At 43.4% G+C, this 17,119-nt stretch overlaps 1 protein-coding gene across 1 annotated transcript in view; it reads left to right on the top strand.

Moving 5' to 3' along the window:
* Nucleotides 1-497: 497 nt before the first annotated feature.
* LOC129868363 (E3 ubiquitin-protein ligase TRIM37-like) overlaps nt 498-17,119 on the top strand; it is a 33,830-nt gene continuing 17,208 nt past the window's right edge. The window contains exons 1-12 of the mRNA XM_055942292.1: nt 498-898; nt 1,322-1,400; nt 3,483-3,584; nt 3,965-4,005; nt 4,642-4,758; nt 8,584-8,671; nt 8,790-8,912; nt 9,174-9,297; nt 9,400-9,467; nt 12,424-12,548; nt 12,883-12,933; nt 13,278-13,359. Coding sequence (XP_055798267.1) covers nt 1,380-1,400; nt 3,483-3,584; nt 3,965-4,005; nt 4,642-4,758; nt 8,584-8,671; nt 8,790-8,912; nt 9,174-9,297; nt 9,400-9,467; nt 12,424-12,548; nt 12,883-12,933; nt 13,278-13,359 — 942 coding nt within the window. The 5' untranslated portion in view covers nt 498-898; nt 1,322-1,379. The remainder of the gene's footprint in view (nt 899-1,321; nt 1,401-3,482; nt 3,585-3,964; nt 4,006-4,641; nt 4,759-8,583; nt 8,672-8,789; nt 8,913-9,173; nt 9,298-9,399; nt 9,468-12,423; nt 12,549-12,882; nt 12,934-13,277; nt 13,360-17,119) is intronic.

The following is a 17,119-nucleotide window of genomic DNA, read 5'->3' on the forward strand; positions in this document are numbered from 1 at the left end:
GCAGCATGCCTAAGGCATGTTCACGCAGATGAACAGGGACTCTGGGCATCTTTCTTTTGGTGTTTTTCAGAGTCAGGAGAAAGGCCTCTTTAGTGTCCTAAGTTTCATAACTGTGACCTTAATTGCCTACCGTTCCACAGGTACATGTTCATTAATTGTTTATAGGTCATTGAACAAGCATGGGAAACAGTGTTTAAACCCTTTACAATGAAGATCTGTGAAGTTATTTGGATTTTTACGAATGATATTTGAAAGACACGGTCCTGAAAAAGGGACGTTTCTTTTTTTGCTGAGTTTAGAAGGAAGGAATGCATTGGGAGAATATGATTTCATATTATTTTGTTACTGTTTGTTTTCCCACTTTCTTGTAGCGATTGCTTTTATAACATGTATGGGTGTGTCGATTTACCCTTCTCATATTTATACGGGCCATTGCTCATTGGATAATTGTGAGAAAAGTCCCACCTTCCACCGCTTCAGCTGTTTTACATTGGTTGAAGCAATCTCTGAAGAGCTCGCGATAAACATAGAAATGGTCTCCAATGGTGATATGATATGTAGCTGCAGCAGATTATAGCCTGCATCATGGAAGAAAAACAAATGTAGCCACGGGTTGCAAAAACTATGGTAGTTTTGCGAGCAAGCGTATCATTGAATGAAGCCTGTCTACTGTATGCATTTGATATTTACAGTGGAGGCAATTTAGTTGTCTGTCAATTGGGCTGCTAGCTAGTGATGGGCCATGTTAGCTCGATGCTTAAGGCTAACTCGTTTATTATACAGTAGATGTTAGGAATCAGGCTAGTTGACGCTACCAATTTTCACATATCCAAAATAATAGTGGAACATCTGCGTGTATTATCAGAGATGTTATCAATGCCAGCTGGCATCTGAGAAGGTAAGGTAACCAGCTAACTAACGTTAACTAGCTATCATAATCAGCTAACGTTATTTGTTAACGTTAGTTATACATTTGAATTCGCCCTCATCACGCACACCTTCCTTGGTTTTCTTTTTTGTTTATGTTGCTAGTCAGCTATGTTGTTTAACACCATGCCAATTTGTAATTCATATAGTCGTTCTGGAAACCGCAGTGTTAGTTAGCAAAGAGACCACCTCACCTTGCTAGTTAACGTTAGCTAACCTGTCACACAGAACCAAAATCAATTGTCCGTTAGAAGTTATTGAACTATAATATTAGCTTGATATCGTGAACTAATTCCTTCATGCGTTGGAAATGACAAGAAATCACTATTTTTGACTGGACCTTTATCTACGTTTTCGTTTGACACCACTGTTTTCTTTCTCTCCGTGAAAATAGGTATTGGATTGAGATTTCACCCAATTTCCTCCTTTTGAAGAAAAGCAAACTGTCTGAGATGGATGAACAAAGTGTTGAGGTGTGTTTACATTTTACACATCAGTATAAATGCACATGTATGTCACTGGTTACCCCACTGTAGCTTTTATATAAAGACCTATCTCTATGACATTTGAGTGAACAACTTGACATGCTTCTCTAACTAGAAAATCCCCTAAACTGATGGATGGATGGATGCAAGCACTCCTGAGCTCAGGACATATCACTAGACTAGAGATTTTGCTCTCAGCCAACGTTGGCATTAGACTGGGATATGGGTTCCAAATATAGCTCACCCCACCAGGCAGTAATTTACATCGGATTGTGCACCAACTGTACCAAATGAGAATTGATTCTTGCTTCCTTGTCTATGACTGAGCCCCCCTGTGCTCATTGTGCTCAAATCAAAGTTTATTTGTCACGTGCGCCGACTACAACAGGTGTAGACCTAACAGTGAAATGCTTACTTACAGGCTCTAACCAACAGTGCAATTTCAAAAAACAAAAAAAAGGTATTAGGTGAACAATAGGTAAGTAAAGAAATAAAAATAACAGTAGCGAGGCTATAAACAGACACCGGTTAGTCGGGCTGATTGAGGTAGTATGTACATGTAGATATGGTTAAAGTGACTATGCATATATGATAAACAGAGAGTAGCAGCAGCGTAAAAGAGGGGTTGGGGGGGGGCACACAATGCAAATAGTCCGGGTAGCCATTTGATTACCTGTTCAGGAGTCTTATGGCTTGGGGATAAAAATTGTTGAGAAGCCTTTTTGTCCTAAACTTGGCTCTCCGGTACCGCTTGCTATGCGGTAGTAGAGAGAACAGTCTATGACTGGGGTGGTTGGGGTCTTTGACAATTTTTAGGGCCTTCCTCTGACACTGCCTGGTGTAGAGGTCCTGGATGGCAGATGTACGTACGCACTACCCTCTGTAGTGCCTTGCGGTCGGAGGCCGAGCAGTTGCCGTACCAGGCAGTGATGCAACCAGTCAGGATGCTCTCGATGGTGCAGCTGTAGAACCTTTTGAGGATCTGAGGACCCATGCCAAATCTTTTTAGTTTCCTGAGTGGGAATAGGCTTTGTCGTGCCCTCTTCACGACTGTCTTGGTGTGTTTGGACCATTCTAGTTTGTTGTTGATGTGGACACCGAGGAACTTGAAGCTCTCAACCTGCTCCACTACAGCCCCGTCAATGAGAATTAGGCTGTTCTCGGTCCTCCTTTTCCTGTAGTCCACAATCCTCTCCTTACTCTTTGTTACGTTGAGGGATAGGTTGTTATTCCGGCACCACCCGGCCAGGTCTCTGACATCCTCCCTATAGGCTGTCGCATCTTTGTCGGTGATCTGGCCTACCACTGTTGTGTCGTTGGCAAACTTAATGATGGTGTTGAAGTTGTGCCTGGCCATGCAGTTGTGGGTGAACAGGGAGTACAGGAGGGGACTGAGCACGCACCTGAGGGGCTCCAGTGTTGAGGATCAGCGTGGCAATGTGTTGCTACCTACCCTCACCACCTGGGGGCGGCCCGTCAGGTGGTCCAGGATCCAGCTGTAGAGGGAGGTGTTTAGTCCCAGGATCCTTAGCTTAGTGATGAGCTTTGAGGGTACTATGGTGTTGAACGCTGAGCTGTAGTCAATGAACAGCATTCTCACATAGGTGTTTCTTTTGTCCAGGTGAGAAAGGGCAGTGTGGAGTGCAATAGAGATTGCATCGTCTGTGGATCTGTTTGGGTGTTATGCAAATTGGAGTGGGTCTAGGGTTTCTGGGATAATGGTGTTGATGTGAGCCATTACCATCCTTTCAAAGCACTTCAGGGCTACGGATGTGAGTACTACGGGTCTGTAGTCATTTAGGCAGGTTGCCTTCGTGTTCTTGGGTACAGGGACTATGGTGGTCTGCTTGAAACATGTTGGTATTAGAGACTCAATCAGGGACATGTTGAAAATGTCAGTGAAGACACCTGCCAGTTGACTGTTTCTAAATATACAGAAAATATTTAAAGTTAGGCCTTTATTAATGTAATGTATCATACACCACATTTGAGCCTACTTATTCCTGTCCAAGTGTATAATGGTTCCAGTCTTGCTTTGATAATGTTTAAGACTTCTATCTTGCCACACAGAGTATTGCGGAGGTGTTCCGCTGTTTCATCTGTATGGAGAAGCTGCGGGATGCTCGGCTCTGCCCCCACTGCTCCAAACTCTGCTGCTTCAGCTGCATACGGGTGAGTGACATGTCGCCACGGGCAACGAGACTAGCTTGTTAGCGTAACACTTCACAGCTGGGATGTGAGGGGAAAATCTACAGGCCTTAAAAGGCCTCAGTCTGAACAATCATACTTAAAACTGACAGCATTAGTGAATTAAGCAAAAGCTTTAATAACCTATTTTTATTGTTTAAGGGAAAACCAATATTCCACTGTCATTTTACTATGATTTTAATGTATAGAACAATTCTCATTACAGTGTTTACTTTGAAGTGTCAGGCTACAAATATAGGAAATCGAGGCAGTCATGGGTGTTAGGCATCCTGTAAAAACCTATACATCTATACAGTGTTACAACCTCATCTGCAATGCTGACATGTAACCTCTTCTATTGACAGCGCTGGTTGACTGAGCAGAGAGCCCAATGCCCACACTGTCGGTAAGCCCTTCTGTGTTTGAACACAGTACTTAGTATTCCTGGCAGGGACAAGGGAAAGGGGGGGACACCTAGTCAGTTGCTCAACCGAAATGTGTCTTCCGCATTTAACCCAACCCTCTCTGAATCAGAGGGGTACGGGGGATGCCTTAATTGACATCCATGTTATTCGGTGCCTGGGGAGAAATTGTTGTTGGGGGTTAGCTGCCTTGCTCAAGGGCAGAACGGCAGATTCTTCGACCTTGCTTGCTCGGGATTCGAAACAGCGACCTTTCAGTTACTGGCCCAAAGCTCTAACCACTAGGCTAAATGCTGCGGGGGTTACTGATTATTTTCCAGAACAACCTTTTTAGAATTCAGAGTAAATCGAGGGAATAAAGTATAGATTTTCCCCAAAATTCACAGTGAGGACTGATCTAGTGCCAGTATCAATTAATGATGCTAAATAAATGTTTTTAAAGAAATCTTAAGGAATACTGAACTTGGAGATCTGTATGTAACTGTTCCTTTGTCCAAATTGTTGGATTTAGATGGTTTTGGATAGACTTAGGCTGTAGCCAACATTTAGGGGACATTATTTTTCAAGACCGATCATGTATGTATCTGTGTATGACATTGTGTGTCTGTCTGTCTCTCCAGGGCACCACTGCAGCTGCGGGAGTTGGTGAACTGCCGCTGGGCTGAAGAGGTTACCCAGCAGCTGGACACCCTGCAGCTCTGCAATCTCTCCAAACATGAGGAGAACGACAAGGACAAGTGAGCCCCAGCATCCCTCCTTTCCATCCCTCGCTCCCCTCAATACCACAGCTTTCTTTCTCTCTACCCTCGCTCCCCCTTTCTATCCATACCCTATATTTCTGTTAGAATTGAAGACCTAACACAACCTGGGCTCCATTAAACTAAATGCAGTATGAGGCAAAAGAAACCTAGAACAATGTGTCCTTTCAGCTTGGAAATGTGAAAGGCCCAGCACATTGTAAAGTGGGCTGAGTTTATAAATGGCTTGTTGTTTGGCTCTAGGTTTCCATCCAATTTGCAACAGATTTTCATGTGAATATTCTAAAATCGGCATAAAAAATGTTTTCCCACGAGTTGTGTTCCATTCAAACAAACTTGTTCCGGATAAAAAGTGTGTCATGACGCAGTGCACAAAAAAGCACTTAGTCGTATAAGATACTTTTTGTAGAGGTAGGGTTTTCTGGTGTTTTCAGAAGATGGGCAGGGACTCTGCTATCCTAGCTTCAGGGGGAAGCTGGCTCCATCATTGGTGTGCCAGAACAGAGAAGAGCTTGGACTCGGCAGAGCGGGAGCTGCCTTCCTGTGGGGATGGGAGGGCCAAGAGACCAGAGGTGACATAACTGAGTCCTCGGGTTGAGGTGTAGGGTTTGAGCATAGTCTGAAGATAGGGAGGGGCAGTTCCTCTTGTTGCGCCGTAGGCAGACACTATGGTCTTGTAGTGGATGCGACCATCGACTGGAAGCCAATGGAGTGTGTGGAGGAGCTGGGTGACATGGGAGAACTTGGGAAGGTTGAAAACAAGGCGGGCTGCAGCGTTCTGGATAAGTTGCAAGGTTTTGATGGCACAAGCGGGGAGCCCAGCCAACAGCCAGTTGCAGTAGTCCAGACTGGAGATGACAAGTGCCTGGAATAGGACTGACTGAGGTAAGGTTGTAGAGCTTGAACTTGCAGGAGCGTGGTACTGCTTTGATGTTTGCAGAGAACAGCAGGGTGTTGTCCAGGGTCATGCCATGGTTCTTAGCACTCTGGGAGGGCGACACTGTGGAGAGGTCAACTATGATGGATTGGTCTTTGAGCGGGCAGGCCTTCCTCGGGAGGAAGAGCAGCTCAGTCTTTTCAAGCTTGAGGTGGTGGGCTGACATCCAATCGGAGATATCTGTCAGGCACGCAGAGATGCGTCTCGTTACCTGGGTGTCAGAAGAGGGGAAGGAGGAAAGTAGTTGTCATCCGCATAGCAATGATAGAAGACACAATGTGAGGATATGACAGAGCAGAGTGACTTGGTGTATAGAGAGAAGAGGGCCTAGAACCGACCACTGGGGGACACCAGTAGTGAGAATATGTGGTGCAGACACAGATCCTCTCCACGTTTCCTGGTTGGAGCAGCCTGCCAGGCACGATGCAATCCAAGGGTGTGCAGCGCTGGAGACGTCCAGCCCTGAGAGGGTGGAGAGGAGGATCTGATGGTTCACGGTGTCAAAGGCAGTGAATAGATTTAGGAGGATGAGAACAGAGTCCGCTTTGGCAGTGCGGAGAGCCTCCACGCAGAGGATCAGTCTCGGTTGAGTGACCCATCATGAAGCCTGACTTTTTATTTTACTAGGCAAGTCAGTTAAGAACAAATTCTTATTTACAACGAAGGCCTAGGAACAGTAGGATAACTGCCTTGTTCAGGGGTAGAATGACAGATTTTTACCTTGTCAGCTTGGGGATTCGATCTAGCAACCTTTCGGTTACTGGCCCAACGTCAAGAAGAGCATTCTGAGAGAGATAAGAGTTGATCAGAGGCAGCACACAAGTGTTTTCAAAAAGGGATACAGTCCATAATTTTTTGCGTCACGACCTGAGTGTTGGTTTTTTGAGGAGGGGAGCATTCTGGTCATTTTAAAGTCAGAGGGGACAGCCAGTGGTCAGGGATGAGGGAAATTATGAATGGAATTAGGTTTCCAGAGATGGTCTGTAGGAGGGGATAGGGTCAAGCTGGCAGGTTGTCGGGTGGCCAGACCTCAGTCACAATATTTCATCTGGGGAGAAGGAGGTGAAGGCGTAGGGTAGTTCTGTGTGAGTGGGACCAGTGGACTCAATAGGCTGTGATTGAGGAGCGGATGTCGTCAACTTTTTCAAAGTGGTTGATAGTCATCCACAGGGAGGGAGGGGTGTAGGATTTAAGGAGTGACGAGAAGGTGGAAAAGAGTTTCCTGGGGTTAAAGGAAGAAGCTTGAAATTTAGAGTGATAGTGGCTTTAGCAACAGATGCAGAGCAAGAGAAGGTAGAGAGGAGAGAGTGAAAGGATGATAGGTCCTCCGAAAGTTTAGTTTTCCAGTGCGAGTCATAAGATGTGGAAAGGGAGGAGGGTAGGGTCGAAGAGGCTGAGTGACTAGGAAAGGGAGACAGTGAAGGAAACAAAGTAGTGATCAGAGACCTGGGGAGGGAGTTGTAGTAAGATTAGTAGGCTAACAGACACTAGTAAAGATGAGGTCAAGCAAATTGCCTGCCTTGTGAGTTGGAAGGGATTGGAAAAGGTTGAGGTGAAAAGGCAAGGAGGGGAAAGAGAGTGTTGGAAAGAAGTGAATTAAAGGCATACATTGGGAGGTTGAAGTTGCCAAGTACTAAGAGCAGTGAGCCATCGTCAGGAAATTAGCTTATCAAGGTGTCAAGCTCATTGAGGAACTCTCCAAGGGCACTTGGTGGGCGATAGATGACAACAATAATGTTAAGCTTGAGTGGACAAGTGACAGCATGGCATTCAAATGAGGAGATGGACAGGAGGGGCAAAGATCATCTCCAGTTAGGGGAAATTAATACCCCTATGCTACTACCAGATGCTCTTGGACTATGAGAAAAAACGTAGTCAGATGAAGAGAGCAGCTAGAGTAGCAGTGTTCTCTGGGGTGAACCATGTCTCCGTCAGGACCAAAAAGTCAAGGGACTGAAGGGCAGCATAGGGTGAGATGAATTTGGCGCTCTTGACCGCAGATTGGCAGTTCCAAACGTTGCCAGGGACCCGGAATTCCACCTGGGTTGTGCACGTAGGGTACACTATATTAGAAGGGTTGAAGCCAAGTGGGGGGGGGGGGGGTCTGTAAAGCCTACAGGGAGAGGAGCGAACATGGAATAGAAAACACGCATAGTTGTCAAAGCTACAAAAGAGCTAAATGAGATCAGCAGAAAATAACTTGGTAAGATTCTCAAGCGAGAGAGTGGTGTAGAGCCTTCCCCGAACACCTCGGCAGAGCAGTCTTTGTTTCGGCGACCAGACTGACACGACTGCCGCTTACAGCTGCCGTTGAGAAAACAGGGGAGACTGAAGTACTAACACTGATTGCCTAGGAGAGGAGAAACCACTCTCCCTCCAATACAACCACTGATTACCAAAACAAGTCACAATTTGCCATGCCCCTTAGATGTGTCAACAAAAGCAAGTTTTGACCAGTCGCAGTTCACACACCAAGTAGGCTACTGCGGAGACAGGCAGCACTTAAAACAGATGCCCTAGCTAGCAAAAAGAGAGTACTAGACAACAGATAAAGACAAACATTTTACTTATCACTCCTGGAGATATCAGGAGTCCTCTAGCTATAGAATGAAGCACTTGTTGCATAATCTATTTCACCAGCAAAAGAATTGCCCACATTGTCAAGCATATTTTGTTTTGTTCGACATTTGGAAAGTTTACCGACAAATTTGAATTTCCATCAGGCCTGTCGTGACTTTTTTTTGTCCGACATGTACTTTACTCGCATAAAAAGGTTGGATGGTAACCTGCTTAATGTGACAAAAAAATGTGTTGAAAAGAGATTCCAGAGGGACTGGATGTGTCAGTTGTCTATGGTTTGTCTACAGGTGTGAGAACCACCATGAGAAACTCAGTGTGTTCTGCTGGACCTGTAAGAAGTGCATCTGCCACCAGTGTGCTCTGTGGGGAGGCATGGTAAGTGGCCCACAGAGGAGTATTCTCAGTCAAGCCCCATATCCCTTTGGTATAATAAAACAAGTGCTCAGTCAGTCCATTCCTGTATTTTGATCTTCACCCCTTTTCCTTCCCCAAGCATGGCGGCCACACCTTCAAGCCTCTGGCTGAGATCTACGAGCAGCACGTGTCCAAGGTGAACGAGGAGGTGGCCAAGCTCCGCCGCCGCCTCATGGAGCTCATCAGCCTGGTGCAGGAGGTGGTGAGGGGCACTGTTTCTTTTTTCTTTTTAGCTTGGTTAGAAGCACACATGAGAAAATAGTATCAATATCACTACTGCACACTGCTGAATTTTGCCACTAAATGGCACAAGGGCACTACAGCTAATTTGCCTCTGTTGTGATGGGATGCCTACTCTACTCTATCCCTCTGTGATGACAGATGAAGTTACCGTTCTACCAAAATACATTACAACGCCGAAACCGTCTGCCTTAATTCAACATATGTTTTCTGGTTCTCTCAGGAGAGGAACGTGGAAGCAGTGCGAGGGGCCAAAGACGAGCGAGTGCGAGAGATACGTAATGCAGTAGAGATGATGATTGCCCGTCTCGACAACCAGCTCAAAAACAAACTCATCACCCTCATGGGTACGCAAGTTTCATGACACCATTCGTGTTTCTCTCTTGTCACTGTAATGCCCTTCTATGTCACTAAAATATTATTTGTATATGAAAATGTTCTCACAACAGGTCAGAAGACCTCCCTCACCCAAGAGACTGAGCTACTGGAGTCTCTCCTGCAGGAGGTGGAACATCAGGTATGTGGACTTGTACTATACCAGTATACAGTGTACCATTTAAAAAAAAGATTTAACACCAGGAACGCCGTAGGTAGCACTACAAGTGGATTGGAATGTGTTGTACCTTGAGAGGGTGTGTTTCTTGCAGGACAAACTGTTGTCTTGTGGTTTGTGGAGGCAGGTGTTTAGGAGGAGAGTGGGAAGTGAGTGTTTTTGGTGGCAGTCTGGCACGCCACACCGCACAGCACTCTGGGTTAGAGGTCGACCGATTAATCTGAATGTCCGATTTAATTAGGGCCGATTTTTCAAGTTTTCATAACAATCGGTAATTGGCATTTTTGGACACCGATCATGGAAGATTACATTGCACTCCACGAGGAGACTGCGTAGCAGGCTGGATACCTCTTATGCGAGTGCAGCAAGGAACCAAGGTAAGGTGCTAGCTAGCATTAAACATATTTTATTTAAAAAACAATCAATCTTAACATAATCACTAGTTAACTACACATGGTTGATGATATTACTAGTTTATCTAGCTTGTCCTGCGTTGCATATAATCGATGCGGTGCCTGTTAATTTGTCATTGAATCATAGCCTACTTCGCCAAACGGGTGATTTAACAAGCGCACTTGCGAAAAAAGCACTGTAGTTGCACCAATGTGTACCTAACCATAAATATCAACGCATTTCTTAAAATCAATACACAAGTATATATTTTTAAACCTGCATATTTAGTTAATATTGCCTGCAAACATGAATTTCTTTTAACTAGGGAAATTGTGTCACTTCTCTTGCGTTCTGTGCAACAGAGTCGGGGTATATGCAGCAGTTTGGGCCGTCTGGCTCGTTGAGAACTGTGTGAAGACTATTTATTCCTAACAAAGACAGCCAACTTCGCCAAACGGGGGATGATTTAACAAAAGCGCATTTGCGAAAAAAGCACAATCGTTGCACGAATGTACCTAACCATAAACATCAATGGCTTTCTTAAAATCAATACACAGAAGTATATTTTATTAAACCTGCATATTTAGTTAAAATAATCCAGGTTAGCAGGCAATATTAAAATAGGGAAATTGTGTCACTTCTCTTGCGTTCATTGCACGCAGAGTCAGGGTATATGCAACAGTTTGGGCCGCCTGGCTCGTTTCGAACTAATTTGCCAGAATTTTACGTAATTATGACCTAACATTGAAGGTTGTGCAATGTAACAGGAATATTTAGACTTATGGATGCCACCCGTTAGATAAAATACGGAACGGTTCTGTATTTCACTGAAAGAATAAACGTTTTCGAAATGATCGTTTCTGGATTTGGCCTAATTAATGACCTAAGGCTCGTATTTCTGTGTTATTATGTTATAATTAACTATATGATTTGATATTTGATAGAGCAGTCTGACTCAGCGGTGGTAGGCAGCAGCAGGCTCGTAAGCATTCATTCAAACAGCACTTTCGTGCATTTGCCAGCAGCTCTCCGCTGTGCTTCAAGCATTGAGCTGTTTATGACTTCAAGCCTATCAACTCCGGAGCTAGTTAGCGGGGTGCGCGCTAATAGCATTTCAATCGGTGACGTCACTCGCTCTGAGACCTTGAAGTAGTTGTTCACCTTGCTCTACAAGGGCCGCGTCTTTTGTGGAGCTATGCGTAACGATGTTTCGAGGGTAGCTGTTGTCGATGTGTTCCTAGTTCGATCCCAGGTAGGGGCGAGGAGAGGGACGGAAGCTATACTGTTACACTGGCAATACTAAAGTGCCTATAAGAACATCCAATAGTCAAAGGTATATGAAATACAATTGGTATAGAGAGAAATAGTCCTATAATAACTACAACCTAAAACTTCTTACCTGGGAATATTGAAGACTCATGTTAAAAGGAACCACCAGCTTTCATATGTTCTGAGCAAGGAACTTAAATGTTAGCTTTTTTTACATGGCACATATTGCATTTTTACTTTCTTCTCCAACACTTTGTTTTTGCATTATTTAAACCAAATTGAACATGTTTGATTATTTATTTGAGGCTAAATTGATTTTATTGATGTATTATATTAAGTTAATAAACTAAAAGTGTTAATTCAGTATTGTTGTAATTGTCATTATTACAAGTAAATAAATACATTTTTAAAAATTGGCCGATTAATCGGTACCGGCTTTTTTTGGTCCTCCAATAATCGGTATCGGCGTTGAAAAATCATAATCGGTCGACCTCTACTCTGGGTAGCAGGAAGCTGAGCGAGAGGAGGCACTGAGCCACCAATTTTCTAGAGGCGTTCTGTCTTTTCATATCCTCTTTATCTGCACTTGCCCTGAACAGACAGGATGGTCAAAGCAGTGATGTTCATGACCACGATGTGCTTTCACCTGTCCAGTTCTTTCACATCAGTGCACATAAAGAAAGGGAGAAAAGGATAGGAAGCAACTTCAGACTACTGAGATTCACTTTTTGTTTTCTGAGCGAACTGATTTGAAACTTTAAGAAACCAGGTGCGTTCGCCCTGATTTGAAACTTATGAAAAACACAAATTTTATGGTGAGATGAGTCAACGATTGACAAGAGCTTGATGATCCTGCCCATTTCACAGTCCAGAGATTTCTGTATTTCAAAAGGGCCTAAATTCAATGGTCACCAGTGCCCTGAGAGAATGGGTGTCCTGGCTTCAACTGTTAGTCACACAGTTCACACATTCTGCCATGTAAATCTTTCAGGACTTTTCTTAGGGTCTTTTAATGCTTTTTGCATAGTCATTTGAGGAAAAACAACCAGCTGTTCTCAAACCTTCACACAGGTGTTTTCTTATGAATTCACCTCTCTGAAGTCACAACCTTGGCTTTTTCATCGCCTGTCAAACTTTACCATGAGTGCGTCATGCCTCCAGTGAAATGAGATACGTTAAGAGTGGGGGTGAAGGGGGAGTGGTGGTCAGGTGTTTCTCTGCAAAGCTCTTCAATTGTGTGTGGTTCTCTGTCCTACAGCTGCGCTCCTGCAGTAAGAGCGAGTTGATCTCCAAGAGCCCAGAGATCCTGCTGATGTTCCAGCAGGTTCACCGCAAGCCCATGCAGTCCTTTGTCACCACTCCAGTCCCCCCAGACTTCACCAGGTAACATACTAACTAAACCTATTTCACTAAACCCATTATACTGTACCTGCACACCTCCCTCGGTACTGTACTAAACCACAGATCCAGTGACTAGAGAGCTTGATTTGAGAGAAAAAATGCTCCACACCCTCTTTTTAGACTTTTGTAGCTGTTTTTTTTCTAAATGTCGTCAGAGAAAGGAGGATCCACTTTTAGATATAGATGTTCAGTTTTTGTATTGTTAGATATACATTTCCATTTGGTTTATTCATAATGCAGCAAGATATTGTTATGCTTTTAATGGATATTTCATGACATTGAGAAGTGTAATTACAGAAAAACTCTCTCTCCACAGTGAGCTGGTTCCTGCCTATGACTCAAGCACTTTTGTTCTGGCCAACTTCAGGTAGTCTTGAAAATGTTTGGATATGAGCTTGTGTATGCCCAAGGAATAGAAATCGACAGTCTTTGAACAACAAACAAACATATTTTAGCTTCCGTTTCTTGGAAAATAGTACAAAGAACCCCATTGGGTTGCTCATACTTTATTTTGGGTTGCCAGGTCCAAGGCTCTGATTAAGTGCTTATGTTCTAGCAGCTAATTAAGTCAACCAGGGACATGTCGGCCCATGAGCAATTTCTCTCTCGTTGTGACACTTCACCAAGAAGAAGTTGAAATTGTGTTTTTTAATGAATGGGTTGCTCTTATCTGATTTGTTTTTCTGCCTGTGTGTTGTGTTGTCCTTACAGCACCCTGAGACAGAGGGCAGATCCCGTCTATAGCCCCCCACTCCAGATATCTGGCATCTGCTGGAGACTCAAGGTTTATCCAGTGAGTAGACACCAACAATTGTTTGTTCTCTAATACTTAGTAGTAACTGCTACTAAACTACTAATGATCTTGTATGTTCATTGTATCTTACTCTAACTACTAGATTTGATATGTCACCTTTTTCACAACTAAGTGGTGACTATTGGATTGTGAAAAACTCTGGTTTAATTTTGATCATAATTAGGGGTTCAAGCAGCGAACCTGGTGAACCCCTGTTGTATTTCTTGGCGTACGGGTTCAAGCAGCGAAGCTGGTTTCTTCTGGTTTATTATTTTTATACCGGTTCTTCTTACAAGGAAAATGTAACATGCACATTCCTGTGAGATGGTAAGGCAGAAGAGGGTGCAATTTGACATCATGATAAATGCCAATTGGCCACAAGGTGGCGCTATAACAGGCGCTTGAAATTGCATACTCTGAAAGGTCATGCTCCTCACCCCATATAACCCAGGGTCCTGAAATTCAGTGCATAGGTCGCTCTTCTCACAAGGAACAAATTTCCCCCAAGGACCCAAAAAGACCCATAAAGGATTTTACGGCATTTTGAATTTTGTGAAAAACACTGAAATCACATATCCTCCGGGACCACTGGTTTAATCTGGATTAACCTTCACATGGCATCTATGGACCAAGGTCTCAACTGAATATTTTCCAGACTAGCATGTCCAACCACATGGTGCTACTGACCAATAAACGTTCATGTGAGTGTTGCCTGGCACATTAATGCATATCAATCAGACATTAATACTTGTATTGTAACCAAACTTGGTACACATGTTCAAAACACTGTCAAGACTCAACATATGCAAGCATATTCAGATCGACTGTGTTGGAGCTATAACGTCACATGTTTATATCTCTCCATCTGTTTGGCTCGGTGATGAAATTTGGCACACATGCTATGAGTCTAGCTAATCTGTAACGTATGGTTCAGTTTGGCCGCATGGGGGTGCTGTTGGACAAATAATAATTAATGCAAGCTTATTGCGGCTGTATTGTTTGAGTAAGAGTCTTGGAAAATATTGTGTTTGAAGATAGATGATATATATACCACATTTGGTACCGATCAGTCTAGCTGTTTTGGAGAAAAAGTTTAAAGTAGTCAATATCATAAAAAATTGTCCAAAGTATGCATATTGCATGATCTTATCTGTGGTATTTGGCAAGCGTGATAAGGAGTACATAGCTCCTCTAGAGCGATGTGCCCACAGCTTGAATCCCAACATTGCTCCTTGCAGCTATATTTATGTTCCTTCTTCCAATTTGCTGAAACATTTTTAATTCCAGTGAAATGGTCAGGGCTAGGAGGGTGCACCCTTGCATCATGGTAAAGGGCCAAAGGCCACACCCTCCCATGCAATTTGAACATACAGTGGGGAGAACAAGTATTTGATACACTGCCGATTTTGCAGGTTTTCTTACTTATAAAGCATGTAGAGGTCTGTATTTTTTTTAATCAAAGGTATACTTCAACTGTGAGAGACGGAATCTAAAACAAAAATCCAGAAAATCACATCGTATGATTTTTAAGTAATTAATTTGCATTTTATTGCATGACATAAGTATTTGATCACCTACCAACCAGTAAGAATTCCGGCTCTCACAGACCTGTTAGTTTTTCTTTAAGAAGCCCTCCTGTTCCCCACTCATTACCTGTATTAACCTCTACAGAGTACCTAACCCGGATCCGGGAGCACCCCCCCCCCCCCACACACTGATTAGCATCGCTAGCATAGCGTCACAATTAAATAGTAGCATCTAAATATCATTAAATCACAAGTCCAAGACACCCAATGAAAGACACAGATCTTGTGAATAAAACCACCATTTCAGATTTTTTAAATGTTTTACAGGGAAGACAAAATATGTAAATCTATTAGCTAAACACGTTAGCAAAAGACACCATTTTCTTACTCCAACAGTTTCTTACTCCATCAGGTGCTATCACCAATTCGGCTAAACTAAGATATTGATAGCCACAAACCAACAAACAAATTTATAAGATGACAGTCTGATAACATATTTATGGTATAGCATAGTTTTTTTTTTTTAAATGTGCATTTTTCAGGTATAAATCACAGTTCTACATTGCAGCTGCAATCTGATATAGTGCTGATGCAGCTAGAACAATTACAGAGACCAACGTTATATAACTAATTACTTGTCTTAAAACATTTCAGAAAAAATACACAGCGTACAGACATTGAAAGCCCAACATCTGGTGAATCCAAACAATATTTCAGATTTTTTAAATGTTTTATAGCGAAAACAAAATGTATCGCTAATTAGCATAACCAGGCCAGCCAGAACCGGCTGGACGCGCCCGACCAGTTCACATGCACGACAGATATATGAAATAACATCGTAAATTGGGTCTTACTATTGCTGGTCTTTCATCAGAATGTTGATCAAGGTGTCCTTAGTCCTGATGAGTCGTTCAATCCATTCACAATGGCAACCTCCCCTCTTCATTTAGCCTGGTACTGGTCGACTGGCACGGTCAATTCCCAAAGTTAAAAAACTCAAAGAACGGAACACGGCAAAACTCCCGAAAAAATTCTAATAATCTGATTAAACTATATTGAAAAAACATACATTACGGTGATATGGTCACATGTAGCAAACAAACTTCGACACGGAGCTAGTTTTCATCCGTAACGTCAGCATAACAAAAGACAATGCCACCTCTGAAAACGCGCATCTCAGAAACCGGAAGTTGTCGGTCACGCTAAAGAAATAAGTCTTATTTCACGTCAGTACAAGATAAACAAAAAATTTCTCCTCTGACGTCTTCCAAACACCCATAGGAAGTGTCATTCGGGTCATAGGTGGCGTGACCATATATAGGCAGAGCTTTGAAGCGAGCATACACATCTTGCAATCTTTTTCAGGCTCAGGGAAAGTGCTGTGAAATGACCTGTGTTTGACTCAGAGACTCAATTGGAACGGTTTTAGAAACCATAGCTTGTTTTCTATCCAATGCTATATGGTTATATGCATATAGTAACAGCAATAATTGAATAAGAGGCAGTTTAGTCTGTAGAGGCAATTATGCTAATGCGAAATAGCACCCCCTGTATTCTCAAGAAGTTAACTGCACCTGTTTGAACTCGTTACCTGTATAAAAGACACCTGTCCACACACTCAATCAAACAGACTCCAACCTCTCCACAATGGCCAAGACCAGAGAGCTGTGTAAAGACATCAGGGATAAAATTGTAGACCTGCACAAGGCTGGGATGGGCTACAGGACAATAGGCAAGCAGCTTGGTGAGAAGGCAACAACTGTTGGCGCAATTATTAGAAAATGGAAGAAGTTCAAGATGACGGTCAATCACCCTCGGTCTGGGGCTCCATGCAAGATCTCACCTCGTGGGGCATCAATGATCATGAGGAAGGTGAGGGATCATCCCAGAACTACACGGCAGGACCTGGTCAGTGACCTGAAGAGAGCTGGGACCACAGTCTCAAACAAAACCATTAGTAACACACTACGCCGTCATGGATTAAAATCCTGCAGCACACGCAAGGTACCCCTGCTCAAGCCAGCGCATGTCCAGGCCCGTCTGAAGTTTGCCAATGACCATCTGGATGAACCAGAGGAATGGGAGAAGGTCATGTGGTCTGATGAGACAAAAATAGAGCTTTTTGGTCTAAACTCCACTCGCCGTGTTTGGGGGAGGAAGAAGGATGAGTACAACCCCAAGAACACCATCCCAACCGTGAAGCATGGAGGTGGAAACATCATTCTTTGGGGATG

This window comes from Salvelinus fontinalis, chromosome 13 (assembly GCF_029448725.1).
Source record: "Salvelinus fontinalis isolate EN_2023a chromosome 13, ASM2944872v1, whole genome shotgun sequence".
Taxonomy (NCBI): domain Eukaryota; kingdom Metazoa; phylum Chordata; class Actinopteri; order Salmoniformes; family Salmonidae; genus Salvelinus; species Salvelinus fontinalis.